Source organism: Antedon bifida, chromosome 11 (assembly GCF_963402885.1).
Source record: "Antedon bifida chromosome 11, ecAntBifi1.1, whole genome shotgun sequence".
NCBI lineage: Eukaryota > Metazoa > Echinodermata > Crinoidea > Comatulida > Antedonidae > Antedon > Antedon bifida.
The window spans coordinates 16,375,849-16,391,533 of NC_136236.1; the positions used below are offsets into that span (position 1 = coordinate 16,375,849).

The 15,685-nt window shown below is 33.1% G+C and overlaps 2 protein-coding genes across 3 annotated transcripts in view; both read right to left on the bottom strand.

Annotated features, from left to right (window-relative positions):
- Positions 1-53: 53 nt before the first annotated feature.
- LOC144855233 (uncharacterized) lies at positions 54-5,140 on the bottom strand. Its single transcript, XM_078713040.1, has 12 exons — positions 4,614-5,140; positions 3,771-3,856; positions 3,357-3,471; positions 2,916-2,990; positions 2,587-2,749; positions 1,901-1,980; positions 1,536-1,619; positions 1,331-1,401; positions 1,087-1,164; positions 897-957; positions 729-801; positions 54-509 (listed from the first exon to the last, which is right to left on the bottom strand). The coding sequence occupies exons 1-12, from the start codon at positions 5,061-5,063 to the stop codon at positions 121-123; spliced, it is 1,725 nt and encodes a 574-aa protein (XP_078569166.1). The 5' UTR covers positions 5,064-5,140; the 3' UTR covers positions 54-120.
- A 1,923-nt stretch (positions 5,141-7,063) lies between these two features.
- Positions 7,064-15,685, bottom strand: part of LOC144855345 (uncharacterized) — a 29,196-nt gene continuing 20,574 nt past the window's right edge. For both annotated transcript variants that reach the window (XM_078713170.1, XM_078713169.1), the window contains 11 exons: positions 15,458-15,568; positions 14,818-14,928; positions 13,980-14,090; positions 13,538-13,654; positions 13,056-13,169; positions 11,828-11,938; positions 11,325-11,438; positions 11,104-11,226; positions 10,630-10,749; positions 9,777-9,905; positions 7,064-9,257 (listed from right to left, as the gene is read on the bottom strand). In XM_078713170.1, the coding sequence (XP_078569296.1) occupies positions 9,178-9,257; positions 9,777-9,905; positions 10,630-10,749; positions 11,104-11,226; positions 11,325-11,438; positions 11,828-11,938; positions 13,056-13,169; positions 13,538-13,654; positions 13,980-14,090; positions 14,818-14,928; positions 15,458-15,568 (1,241 nt within the window). In that variant the 3' untranslated portion in view covers positions 7,064-9,177. The remainder of the gene's footprint in view (positions 9,258-9,776; positions 9,906-10,629; positions 10,750-11,103; positions 11,227-11,324; positions 11,439-11,827; positions 11,939-13,055; positions 13,170-13,537; positions 13,655-13,979; positions 14,091-14,817; positions 14,929-15,457; positions 15,569-15,685) is intronic.

Here is a 15,685-nt window from a genome sequence, read left to right on the forward strand (position 1 = left end):
GTGTGTACTTTAAAGAACCCAGTTCATTATTCGAAAAAGAGTAGGGGGTTACCCCGGTGAACTGGTTCACACAATAGCCTCTGTATCAGGGGGATTACCACCTATCTGATAGGACAGTGATTAATTCACTATTGGTAATCCTTGGCCACAGTGCCTAAAGACATAAAATAAATAAATAAATAAAATACAGTAACCACTTCTTGACGAACTTCCCGATAATGAATCGTCAACCAAATCGTCACGCAGGATAAAGTCATGTGACACTGCGGAATCCCGCTCAGAAATAGCAGACAATATTGATCCAGGTCTGTCACGCATTACGTCACTTCCGGTAGATTTTGAACGCAAAAGAGGAAGGTTCAGTCCTCTTTCATACAGAGATGTGTTGGTTTTCTTGAGTGATTTTATTTTCCGCTTAAGAAAAAGTTTTTCTTTTTGTTCAATCAACTCCTTATGAGTTAACTCTTTTTCTTCTTCCTCGTTTGTAACGACAATTTCTGCAACAGCTTCTAAGAAGTAAAAAGACCAGGACAATAAGTAAAAGAATTACTGTAGGAATACTATGCTTATAAACAGTTGAATCTTGGGAATAGAGTAGAAATAAAAATCATTATTGAACCACGGCACTACGTTAGGATTGAACCCTGGACCTTGGAACTGAAAGGCAAGCACGTTAATCACCAAGCTACAGCTCCACTAAACACGCTTTGCATCGAACATGACCTCACCATTGTCTCGACGATTTTTCTTCACCGAAGACGATCTTTTACATCTCAATTTCTTCAACACTGTACAACTTCCCTGTTGAACAAGAAAAACAATTTGAAAACGAGTTTTTGAAAACAAGTTTTTTTTATTTCTTTCCACTATTTGATGGACCTCATATTTATACTTACAGATTTGACGATAAAGATTTTATCATTGGAATTGCTATCTTCTACAAGCAAGGTCCCTTGTCTGTCATATGAAAGAAAAAAACCAAAACTTAATGCAGTTAAATATGTTTTTAAAAATAGTACGTACAAATTGATTTCCTATTTACATAAAAAAACTATAAACAAACCAAAAGAACTGTACAGTACTTACTTGAAATAATTGAACATACATTTTTCTGGATGATCTTCCAACAATTCAATGGGCCAATTTTTCAAAAATTCCAAATTTCTATAACCAAAGATTTTAACTTTTAAAATTATTAATTACGATCTTACTGGAGCACATTACTTCTATTCTATGAATATTAATGAAGTACGGTAACATAGATGAGTCCGTCTGTGTCAATCGTGATTGGAAACTTACAGAAACTTCATAAATTATTACAATTACAAACCTAATAAATTTGAGAAGTTCCGGGTCTTGAAGTTTCTTTTCTCCACCTGCCATAAAAATACTAATAAAATCCTACGAATAAAAAGAACGTTGAGCAATTATACAGTGAAAGTGTATAGTACTTTACTGTCCAAATAATACTATACTAATAAGAATTACAATCAATAGGCCTAAATAATTATAAATCACGATTTTCGCTTTGATACCTTTTTTGAAATGCAGAACAGTTCAACTTTTTCACTAGCTGTTGCTGTAAAAGTCCGTTTAGCATTCTGGAGAATGGCAAGATCCTTCAAAGAAAAACACAACATCTGATATTTTCGTATACTTGGGCATGTCTGTTTATACATCAATAAAGTTGATGGAAATCATTATGTTACCGATGAGACAAATTTATTATGCGTGATGTTTCGGATTCGAGTAAGAAAGTTTTCTCTCTCATATTACTTACGAATCTGATAAAGTGGTAGAGTCAAAAACGCCAAAGAGAGTATAATAATGGACAAGCCTATTGCTTTAGTTTTGTTCTAGTATTTCTCTTCGGCGTCCCATAATAAGTGTCGATACTTACCCCAAAACTACTCCCTCGTTTTAATACAGATATGGATTTTGAACCATCGGTATATGAATCGTTACTTGACGTTATCAAAACTGTAATATTAATAATAATTATTATAAATAATATCTTTACAAAAATATTTTACCACGGTTTTTTCATGCAGGTTATTCAGGCATTGTGTTGGTTTAAATCTGATTTCAAATCTAGTTGATTAGATAAGGGAAGATTGGCGAAGATAAAGGAAGATTAGATGATCAAAGAAGATTGTGATAATGATGATGACGAGGATGTTGCGAAATATAATTAGGCCTACTGGCTGGTCTACATGGGCAAACTTGGGAAAACCTTTCAACTTGCTCGTATTTACAAACTAAAATTTGCAAATGTAGACTATGCTTTAGAAACTGTTGGTTCCCACTAAAGACGTAACTCAAGGACGTAAGCGCAATGTACATGTAATTGATTTGACCAATCACAAGCGATGGAGTATTATTAACTGTTGATTGGTGCATTGCATTGCGTCTACGTCCTTACGTTGCGTATTTTATGAGAACCACGATTTAGTAATGATGCTATTACAATGTTGAATAGAAATGATTATAAATGATAACAATGGTGATGATACTGTAAAATGTTATCATAATAACGCAATTATGATTTCACAAATTGCAAACTATTCATTAAAAATAATTACTCACTCGATCCTGAAATTAGGAAGTAAAAATACTGCGGAGGATGACCTTCTCGTACGATGACCCGCTTTGGGTTGAATGTCTGTAACCAACCAACTTTTGCAACTTTTACTTGCATCTTAACAGGGTACTCAGCAAACGACCTTAGGTCAAGGAGGGTGCGCTGAATCTAATATTCATATCACAAATGAAAATAAATTATTAGAAATATAAAACTACTATATTAATATTTAACATTACTATTAAAATTCAGAGACATTTTCGTGGGCGCAAATAATTGATATATCTTCACTAGGCCTAGAAATAGATATAAAAAAAATATATAAATTACTTACAACATTAATATCGTCATCAGTGCGTTCATTTGGATGTAACTTCATTACTGATTTAGTGTCCGATGATATTCGGTACTATAAAAAGAAAATAAATATTTTACTTTATAAAAATATCAATATTCTTTCTGTCACTGAATTTATAGTCGTTATTATTATTATAGTCATTATTCTTTATCCACGTGACCTCAATCATTCCTACTGCCAACATCACAATGGTTACCATCGACTTGATGATGTATCACAACAACAACGCCGCTTCATTTATCGTAATTGACGTTGCCGTCGTCCACGTCCAGCGTCAACGTCGTCTTTGTTGCCGTTGTGGTTTACATTAGTTCTTTTTCTCTCATTTTTTTTTGCACGACATAATCGTCCTCGTCACTCGTAATCATCATTATCAAAATCATCGTACGCTACGCCATCAACATGGATACAACGTACCTCCTTATTTGCTTTGAATTTACTGACATCAAACATGAGGTCAACACTGGGGTCACGTTTACCATGAAACGCGATTTGGGCAAATGACATAGCGTTCGAATCTTCTTCATCATCCCTAATATATTGAAGAAAAACGAAAGTTTAAAGAAAAAGGCAATCAGGAACGTAAACTTCTCTTCTGTCGGTGCGTATTATTAAGGTATTTTATTACTTTGTTACGTCAGTGTTCTTGCTATGAAAGTTAATTACAGGTGAAAAAAAACACCCAAATTAAATGTATTTTAGTACACCATATTGCATGGTATTGTGAATGGATTTGCATTGACGGCACTGTTGTTTTTGCATATTTGTCATGACGTCATTATCTTCGAATACAATCAATCAAAGATTTGCTAATAAAACATTCTTACTAACTGTAGTTCTTGAAAATGCAGCGTACACATTCTATGAAGAAGAATCGTCAGGCGGCCAAGCATCTTAAACTTCATGTACAACATTAACTAAGAAAGAAAGAAATATTTTCAAAAGATTTAACACAATAAGCACGATCATAAAATAAATTCATAACATCTTTAAAAATAAAGCCTGGTAGGCGGCGATATCGAAAACGAAAGGTCATATATTTAGGCATACGTTTCAATATGTGTTATAGTATTATTATTCAAATTTCTGAATATAAAACAAGTTGGGCATTTCAAAGATAAATATTTATATATATATATACTGTACGGGGTTTTTTTTTTGCCGATTTTTGTTTAGATCAAATAAAAGTCCGTTTGAACTCAATATAGAGTAATATATAGTCATAAATAAACCGATGTTGTTCAGCACGCCCATATCTTTATCTCAAGGAGTATATGCCTACTAATAATAACATATTTGAACCGTTTGTTCACTCCTGTTCTTTTCTACAGTGATAATATGCCTAACTAGGCCTATATCGATTTAAGATAGTGTGCTATTTATTATTATAGCTAATCAAGCATCATTTCGATATTATAGCTGAAAACTATGCAAGGGGTAATAATATCATGTAAAAAATAACAAACAAGTAGGCCTATACGTTAATGAATTTGTTTACTATACTGAAACATTAGAAACACTATTAAGGATATACCGGACACATCAATACAAAAATAGGGATCGTAATACTACAAACAACAAAATCTTCCCAGATTTTTGTGGGGGACGGGGGATGTGTCCCCAAGCCTGGGGTCCACTTAATACTAAATAGGAATGTTTTGCGACCGTTCTTACCCGTCTTTTTAGGTTAACCGATTTTCTTGATAGCTGCCGTTTGAACGCCGCCGTCCCAAGAAGTCCACCGACAACAGACGAACGACGACTGATGTCACTGTGTTCTCTAGAGAACCTCCTCTCTTCAATGCTTGATAAATTACCATTGTTAAAACTAGATGATATCGAAAGTCTGTCCCGCCTACCAAGAGCCGCATATCCCTCGGAATGTCGCCTTGTCGACGACATTGGATTCGTTAAATTCTCACGAACATTACCCCAGGTTGATAGCGAATTCTGTGTCTTAACCTGCTTTCCAGGCTCAACATGAAACATTTCTGCGACGGATAAAAACCGTTTTCGACGTCGCCTTGAATCAAACTTGGCCGTGTCCTCCTCCTGCTGTGCTATCCCAAGTAGCCTACGCTTTGTTTTGAATGCTATTTTCGTGAAATTGGGTATTTGAGTCATGTTGATTGAAATTTGAAACGGTTTTGGGTGAAATACAAGCCAAGGTCAAAACAGTTAGCAGATGTTATCCCAATGGTGGCCTACAAAAAGAACAGAAAGTTACCGTTATTGGAACAACGCCTTGCGTAAAATAACTTATCATTTCATCATCAACAATCCATCATTTAAAATAAATACCAAAATATTATACTTATATACTGAAAATATTGTTTAGGCTTTTATGTGTTTAAAAAAAAGGGTATGTGGGTCACTACAAAAGTTAACTGTAACCATGGATATGGAATTGAGAACCGTGACGGAAAATGACGCACGGTGAGTATCGTATTTATTATGTCCCTATTGGATACAAATAAGATAAATAGAAAAACAATTCCCACCAGAGAATTGAATTGTCATGGTGACTGCTGGTCCTTACGTTACATCCTTACCGTTTCATTACAGCATTTTTGTTTTTTTGTTTTGCCTTTTTTATAGATAAATTTTTAAGGTAATCCATCCAAACCTGTAGGCGCTATAGACCTTTTAGTTCGAATCTCCATAATTTCTTAGCAATGCATGTGACAATAGGATCATAGTCATAGCTAGGCCTATACTGTATATTAGTAATATCATAATCATATATACAAATATTGTATTTTACATCAATATATCATTTTGATCGTCAATGTCATGAAAATATTCTGCTAGATTAACTTTTGCTTACGTTACTATGACAACACTCGTTTAGTCTCAAGCAATAAACACAAGCAAAGTTAATCAATGTTTACGATGGATCGTTAGCTATAATTCGCGATACAATTCCATGTGAAGATGGTATCAACAAAACTAATTTGTAGGCCTATAATACGAACACTCGAATAATAAAGAGGCTTTTCTTACCTAGTCCTATAGGCCTAACGACGAATCGTTCCCTACAAAAACAAACAAATTAATACATTTTTAGGAAAATAGTCTTTAACAGCTTTAATAATATCTAGGCCTATAATATATAATTATTGATATAAAATTATTTACATTTTATTCGTTTAATGAAAGTTAAATAATCAAAGAAAGATGTCGTCATTATAAAACAAGAAGATCTATTATGGAATTTAAAACATTTACCGGTTCCTTTTTTAGAAGTAGATTTACAAATCAAGATATTATTCGTTATAGGCCTACGAATATATTGAGGCTAATTAGGCCTATAAGCTAGCTACAGTTGCATATTGCAAAAAATTAAGATATTTTTCCAAAAAATTCAGAAGAACAATATTGAGGCTAATACCAACAAAATAAAGCAGAGCATCAAAAGCAGACAAACATACTTAAACCTCAGTCAAAATGTTACCAAGTTTTTTGCATTATATTCCTAAATAATAGCTACAGTTTTGCATATACTAAATACTGTAATTTTTTTTAGGTTGAACTCGCCAACAGGAGTAAGGTTCGTAGGCCTACGTCAAACGACGGTAGACCTAAATTTTAAAACGAAGGATGTTTCACATCAATTCAATTCAACATTTATTTCGACCAAAATCAACATATGTAGGCCTATACAAACAAGAAAGAACAAAGTATCATTTGGAGGGATGACAGAGAGACTCAAATAAGTCCGTGCGACTTCCCTCCTCATGACACATAATAATTAGGCCTACATTAAGATAGACCTGCTAAAATACAAACCACTAAACACAGTTAGAAACACAGATAGAATTACAAATAAACAATTATTACATACATACCTTTTTTAAAGCCTGTCCAAAACGATAGTATTTGTATCAATAAGAGAATCGCGTTACGAAGTAGCAGCGGAATTTGTGTTGAGGTGTTTATCGGTAAACACGGTGAATTGTAATGACTGTCTACTCACCTGCGCGGTAAATTGTTTTAATTGATCATATTAGCGTGGTTCAATAACATAATTATCGCCATAATCAATATCATTTTGACAGCAATAAATTCCCTCTAGGCCTATCTATCTATCCTGCTAAAGTGTTTAAAACAAAAGACAACACATGTACAGAAAATAAATATTTTATTTCATTCAATCTATCATTTCTCCACCATTCGTATAAAGGCATAAAATCACTAATTAATCGATTATAATAAATTGTACAAAATCCCTTATTTATAATAAATTCAATGCATAGAATGATTTAATTAACTATAAAATTAATTAGCGTCGCGGTGCTTTTGCATACTTTGTTTGCGCATATTAATTATTCGACTGCGGCACTTATTCGACTGCGACGCGTATTTTTCAACATGACCTTTAAACCATAACACTAGTACTTTTTTATATAAAATGTAACTACTGCTACATCTAAACGCACTTAATAAGATTTCGAAGAATGAGGTAAAGTTTAACATAATTTGAAGCACCCATATCAATAGGAAGCTCTCATGTTTACGATGCCTCTCGTTACGTAGCCAGCTGTCGAATTAAAAGTCATTCTACGCACGCTCGACTGGAACGTAGTTGCCAAACTGCGACGACGAGTCCACCTCCTAGAACCATCGAATCGTTCCAGATGAATAGTTTTTACATCCAGCGACTTGCAGATAAAACTCACTATACAGATTCAACGCGGCACCGAAGATCAAACGAAACGCTGCGCATGCGCACACGCTAACTGGAGTTGTGATAGTAAATTTCGTTATTCTAGTTTAAGACTAATAGTTTCTTAACTACACTTTTACCCACAATACATTACATTATATTTATAATATAAAATAGTTACATAGTTCATAATTATATAAAGATTTAAAAAAGGGGCAAGAAATTGGAAATAAATGACCTGGTTACGAATTTAATACCATTGTTTTATATCTCAGTCGTACTGTAATTTCCATGGAAATGGTCAACAATATTAATGGGGACACAGTTCATCAAAATGTGTTCTAATTGGCGACGGTGATTAGAAAGCGATAGTTCCCTTATTTGTTTGCAAATCTACAAAGTTAGTATGCGAGTCTTTATAATAATCATTAAACTATTATAATCTGTGTATTGATTTTTACAAAACAATTCAGATTACATAATAAAAATATGTACAAAATATTCCTGAATTAATAAAATAATTTAAACTGACCCGAATTAAGTATTTTAAATACACAACTAGGCCCTAGAGGAAAAACATAAAATATAGACAATATTATTATAACAGGCATAACAATAAGATTACTTCAAAGAAAGGTGTCTTTTGTTAGTTAAATTCATAGGTGAATGAATAAAATATAAAACAAAAAATAAACTTTTTTTGCAGCTAAAAATTGCAGCTTAAATATATAAATTAACAGGCATAGACATACTCTACATTCTACACCATCAGGTGATGTACTGGAGATTAAAAAATGTATTTATAAACGGTAAAGATGGAGAAATATATCAGAATGAGAAAAAGCTGCTCCAACCAAGATTTGAACCCGGAACCTTCTGCTTGATATGTAGAAATCCTATATCAGAAAAATCAAACGGGAACCAGAGCATAAATTAACAAGGCCAACAGCCATAAGTCGCGTGCTCTCAGAAAAAAATGAACTTTCAAAAAGTAATGTACTTTAAAACTTTTCTGTACATCAAAACAGTTCAAAAAGTACAGAAAAGCGATAAAACGCATAGTGATACCGGACCGACAGACCGATAGACTGACCGACCGACATAGTGAACTATAGAGTAAAAATTGCAGCCATTTACCGCTTTGAAAGTCTATATTTCCTTAAAGGTTGGTTGGTCTTAGACGACATAGAAAGTTAAGAATAACACTACCACGAAAATCAATTGTTCAGAAGTGTTATAAAAACATAATTTTTTTTTGATTGTCAATCATCACTTTTAAAAGTAATTTTATCATTATTATAAATTACTATTAAACTTAGGTTTAATTATTACTTTTAATTTTTATTGTTTTGTGCAATATCATTATTTTTGGTATGAAACGCCATGTGTGCCAAAATTTACTAAGTCGTCTACATTCTAGAGTAAGAATAGAGGTGAACTATTATTGAGTAAATGTGAACTTGAATTACATTGTTTTTTTTACTGTAACATTATGTAACCATAAGGTACAAACCAATAAAAACAAAATGATGAAAAATGCAATATAGTAAGTTTGACACAGATTGTAATTGTTTACAGCATCCATAAAGCAGAGAGTATAACAGTTAACATCAACAAGATACCAGGCAGACAATTGCTTGAAGAACCGTTTGCTGCAAAAAAAAAAGATTTTAAAATATATACAGTAATACTTTTATCTAGGCCTAATGTTTATAAAAATCTTCCGTTCTGCGGCCATAGATTAAAATTTACAGAGCCTTATGAACTAAAGATCGTAAAGAGGATAGGCTGTGCTGGCCATAGGCAGTTCCAAGCTCCTCCCCCTAAATTTTGAACAGTACCATACAAATAGGAAGATAGGTAAACTTAATATTACAATTACACATCCTGGGTGCATTGCGTCCTGGGTCCAGCACCCTTCCCCCGTGTCTCTCCCCCACCCCTCTTTCAAAATCCTGGTTCCGCCACAAGAGGATTGTGCCGCTCTGCCTTACCCACTCGGCCACTCGAGTGAAAGAAATGTTTAAGAGAAATATCATGAAAACGTTTTGCTTCCGATAATTATATTGGGGTGAATATAAAATGCAAGTAAATAAAGAATAAGTTGAAGGACTGAATGATTTTGTAATCGAGAAACTTTTGCAAAAGTAACCATCCCGCCCAATACATACGTGCTTGGTAAGTTCCAGTATCACAAGTGGTTCCACTGTACCCCGGTGAGCATGCACAAGTTCTTTCAGAGCCATCAAAAGAACAAGTACCCCCATTCTTACAATAATCGTCAGTACACCCGGTGGTTGCTGACAACAAAAAAGACAAGTTAAAATCATACTATAATGCACCATGCTCTTTGTGAACAAATGGCTTTCAAAACAGCAGCACATTGTGCACATTAAATAATAAATGACATATTTTATATTATATTATACAAATAATGAATGTTTAATAGTGCAATGGTACAAATAACTTCATGAAGTGAAAAAATAGAATATTTTGCCAAATTAATCGTTATTTATTAATAATAATAATATTATTGTTATTATCACACCTACTTTTATTCAATAATAATTCACTGCTAAAAACAAGAGGCTATAATAACCTAAACCATTTGAAAGGCAGTGTTCCAATTTTGGATGCAAAGATGAACAATTAAACAGCCTAGCCTTGTGGCACACGTACCAAAATGCTTATTGTAAAACCAGAATAAACGCCCATATAACAAAATTCAACTTGCATCACTTGTAGGGATCCATTGGAGTAGTTAATTGATGACATGACATTCAATATTACACATCATATATTTTATTGTTGTGTGTTACTCCATGTTCTTGAGTGGTTTAGGCCTTGACCTGGCAAATCATCATAAGAGTTATATTCGTGCAATGGGACAAATAATTTCATGAGGTGAAAGATGAATTGTTCTTTAATATAACCTTGCATCTTTCATCATATGAAATTATTTTTACCATTGCACTCATAAACTAGGTGAATAATTCCTGACTAACGACTGACCAATATACTTACAAGATGCTGTACCACATTGTGTTCCACTGTATCCAGCCGCACATGCACAATCATAGGTAGATTCTTGTTGGGTACAGGTACCTCCATTCATACAAGGGTTACTATCACAAGGATTATATGCTGTAAAAATTAATAATTGAATGTATTTTAGAAAATTCACAATTTAGATACTGAATTTGAATCAGACCGGGTAAAGAGGCTCCTAGCCAGAAAACAAATTGAATATGGAATAAATTACATACAATACGTAAAACATATCATTAATAAATTATATTTATGGATTTCTGTGACGTCATCACATATTGATCAAAATGTATTTTATGAGATCATTCCAAAAAGCTATTTTAAATTTATAGAAAAATATAAAAATATGTATTTTAAAAAATGATTCAGCATGGAACAATCTTACTCTTGTACCCAAGGAATGAAAAAGGGGGTTCATCTGACCTCTGACCTTATTTTTTAAAACCATACCTATTCCACAATTATCTCCTACAAATCCTTCCACACATGTACACACAAACTTATTTTCTGCTGCGTTATGATAGCATGTTCCATCGTTCTGGCAGGGAGAACTATTACAGGATGATGCGGGTGCTAAAATAAAAACGTAAACAACATTGTCAAATTGTACAGTTAACATTTCTACACATAGTATATAAAAACTGCTATTAATAGGTCCGATTGATACATACCGTTTTGGCAAAGGTTTCCGTTATAATTATTTACACATGTGCAGGAACTCGAACCACCAGATTGTAACGTACAACTTCCACCATTCTCACAAGGGTTTGGGTTGCAATTGGAGGCTACAAAGGAGCAAATAATCATGATTCATTATAATTTTAAAACAACTTTCAAACATTATGACAATCACCAAATCGTCGGCTCACTAAGCCAACAAACAGGTGGAATCAGACAGTGTTTATTGTATTTTTGTATAATATGACTGCTGGGGAAAAAAGCACATGCCATGAACTGACCAATCAAAACCCGGATGACGTATGTTCTCTATTCCCAATAGAGAGCTTTCAATCAGAGATGACCTGGGAACTAATATCCTGTTAATTGTGTGTATGCAGTGACATTTTAACTTGCTTTTCAGTATGCGACAATCAACAATACAATATGCATAGGTCATCACAAAGCTTCATATTGCAAAACTATATTAATACAGTTTTGTTGTTAAATTGCTTACGAGACTGGCAGGTACTGCCTGTGTAGAGATATGTACAACTGCATGTATAAGAATTGCCATTTTGATTGCACACTCCGCTATTTAAACATGGATTTTGACTACAAGCATCAACTAGAAGAATTTAGATGAAGCAAAGAAATGTAAGAAAACAAAATTAAGGTTAAAGGTTACATTCTAAAGGTTAAAGGTTACATTCTAAAGGTTACATTATAAAGGTTAAAGGTTACATGTAAAGGTTAAAGGTTACATGTAAAGGTTAAAGGTACATTGTAAAGGTTAAAGGTTACACTGTAAAGTTAACGACTACAAGAACCAAAGATGTCATACTGCAAAAATAGCAAACTCACATGGGCGCAGACATTGTACATCAAAAGAAGTACTTTTTTAAGAAGGCCCTCTATTGCTTGATTATGAATTAGGTGAGACTAGGTGAGATACAAAGTTGTCCCTAAGTACCGTAAGTAGAAAAGAATGGGCGCAAACATATTATGTCAACATTACTCCATTTTGAAAGAAGGCATGTCGACAGCTGTATCTAAAAGTGTGCTTAGGTGTCCAAACTCGTTGACAAGCGCTCTGAGCTTTAACATAAGCACAGGTCAGTTGCTTTGAGTTAAACTTGAGTTCTATTTTTCTGGAACTAAAATCTTTGAGTTGAGACGCTTTTGACATAAGCCCAGCTTTATGTCTTGAGATATGAAAGTTTCAATATCTTCGCAATATTCATCTTTGGCAAGAACACAAGAGAAGGCTTATCAAGTTTTACCAATAAAATGGTACTAAACATGCTAAAACACAGTACAGTTAAATTTAAGCGTAGTTTACACAGGCAAAAAAAAATAAAATAAGCTCTCATTAATGTGAACCAGGATTCAATATAGCTGCATTCACATTGAGCCCGGATCCCAGTCCAATGTCAGATAAAAAACTATGAAAATAGAGTAGATAGAATAGGATCATTCACACTAACCCATTTAAAAAACGTAACATAATTTGCTTCTTTTTAGGCCATTGGACCAAATCTGGGCTCAAACTGAACATAGATTCTAAGCATTATTTTTATTTTTGGTATTTTGCTTGTTTTATCTATACAGTATAAATAATATGCTATCATGAATATGAAAAAAGTACAGAATGAATTAAATGAATTGAAGGAAATATGCAGTTAACATATAGGTGAAATGCTCAAACAAATTTTCTACAAGCGAGAAAAATTGTGTACTCCTACCGGTTGAACAAGTTTGCCCAGTGTATCCCGACGTACAGGAACATGAGTATGCAGATCCAGATGACGTACAAGTGCCTCCGTTATTACAGGGATTTGGCGAACATGGATTAACCGCTAAAAATAAAAAAATATGATATTTATTACAATTTAAGGACTAAGAACACAAAGTTAAAGAACACACAATTAATTTTCTAACAAAGAAAAGAAAAATTAAATTTAAACATAATATTAATGTTGAATGAAATAATGTTTTAAACTCTATAAAACTTTATGCGACAAAAAAATGTGATGTGCCCATATATGGACACCATAACATCATATTATCACTACCATATTTGGGCACATCACACCTTTTTTGTAAAACTAGTTTGATAGTGTGGACAGAGCTTAAGACTTTTACAAAAATGAAAGCACTTATTTCCTCACTCAAATACAGTGCTGTAGTAGTACAGTAAAATATTAGAGGGTGTAGTAAAACGTACGTTCTATTTCACAGTCAGTTCCTGAATAACCATTATTACAGACGCATGTACGCTGACCCCCATTTGGTATGCAATTACCTCCATTTTGACACGGTGAAATGGCGCATATATCGACCTCTAGATGAAGCAATGGTGAAGCGAAGAGAAGGATAGAATGTGAAAGAAGAAACGTGGTATTTAAACAAGTTTTTAATGAAATGAATATGAAAGAAAAACAGAACTACGGTATTATTAAAATGAATGAAACAATAAAACATAAATGAGTTCGCATGAATATAAAATGAAAAAAAGGAGGAAATTTATCTGCAATTTTTTGTACAACAATACAAAACTATTAAATTAAAATGAATAAAACATAAAATGAGTCATGCAAGAAGATTTTTGAGAAAGCAAATTTTTACATAAAGTTGAGCAATTTCTACGAAAGCATTGTTGCTCCTACCGGTTTGGCACATTGTCCCAGTGTATGCTGACGTACAAGAACATGAGTATGTAGATCCGGAAGATGTACAAGTTCCTCCGTTCAGGCAAGGATTAGAGGAACATGGAATTGCTGGAAAACACATATTTTTTAAATGATAGTTTATGATTCGCCATCATAACTTGGTAAAAATATTTGAAACTGCATATATTACATATATTATTATATTACACTATCAGACACCAGTTCCATTTTGACAAGATGAAAATGACGCATACATCAATATCGACGAATATGAAGATTTGAGACTATTTTGCACACGTTACACATGTGTCCCCATTTAAACACATGTTTTTTACAAACAAACAATTTTTGGTAAGTATGTAATGACATTTACGAAATTTAACGTCTTTTAAATCAGCATTTTGGGACGTAAGCCTAAAATTGTCTAATGTCTAGCTTAGATATTTGAAACTAAACATCTTATATTAATTGTGGTCCCATTTTTATTTGCGACCAATTGCGACCAAAAGCAAAACTTGAGGATCTCTGTGCCACTTTTAGTCAGATTGAAGGGAAGAATGAAAAATAGAAACATTCATATATTCTTCTGCATGAACATTAAACAAGCTAGCGTGAATAGAAAATGAAAGAAGAGAATGTATCTGCAATCTATATGATTTAGAAAGTATTCCTTTTTTAGTTTATATCAATACATTAATTATGAAACAAGTACAACAATACAAAACATTTAAATTAAAATGAATAAAACATAAAATGAGTCATGCAAGAAGATTTTTGAGAAAGCAAATTTTTGCATAAAGTTGAGCAATTTCTAGGAAAGCAGTGTTGCTCCTACCGGTTTGGCACATTGTCCCAGTGTATGCTGACGTACAAGAACACGAGTATGTAGATCCGGAAGATGTACAAGTTCCTCCATTCAGGCAAGGATTAGAGGAACATGGAATTGCTGGAAAACACATATTTTTTAAATGATAGTTTATGATTCGCCATCATAACTTGGTAATGACATTTACGAAATTTAACGTCTTTTAAATCAGCATTTTGGGACGTAAGCCTAAAATTGTCTAATGTCTAGCTTAGATATTTGAAACTAAACATCTTATATTAATTGTGGTCCCATTTTTATTTGCGACCAATTGCAACCAAAAGCAAAACTTGACGATCTCCGTGCCACTTTTAGTCAGATTGAAGGGAAGAATGAAAAATAGAAACATTCATATATTCTTCTGCATGAACATTAAACAAGCTAGCGTGAATAGAAAATGAAAGAAGAGAATGTAGCTGCAATCTATATGATTTAGAAAGTATTCCTTTTTTAGTTTATATCAATACATTAATTATGAAACAAGTACAACAATACAAAACATTTAAATTAAAATGAATAAAACATAAAATGAGTCATGCCAGAATATTTTTGAGAAAGCAAATTTTTGCATAAAGTTGAGCAATTTCTACGAAAGCATTGTTGCTCCTACCGGTTTGGCACATTGTCCCAGTGTATGCTGACGTACAAGAACATGAGTATGCAGATCCGGAAGATGTACAAGTTCCTCCATTCAGACAAGGATTAGAGGAACATGGAATTGCTGGAAAACACATGTAATATGTAAAAAATCATATTTTTTAAATGATAGTTTATGATTTGCAATCATAACTTGGTAAAAATATTTGAAACTGCATATATTACATATATTATTATATTA

What these genes read in the sequence shown, in the direction of transcription:
- LOC144855233 (XM_078713040.1), bottom strand. Translation starts at nt 5,063, where the DNA reads ATGACTCAAATACCCAATTTCACGAAAATAGCATTCAAAACAAAGCGT. An exon ending in CTGCATTTTCAAGAACTACA is followed by an intron (nt 3,472 to 3,770) that starts GTTAGTAAGAAT and finishes TCAATATATTAG; the next exon opens with GGATGATGAAGAAGATTCGA. An exon ending in TGTTCTGCATTTCAAAAAAG is followed by an intron (nt 1,402 to 1,535) that starts GTATCAAAGCGA and finishes TTTTATTCGTAG; the next exon opens with GATTTTATTAGTATTTTTAT.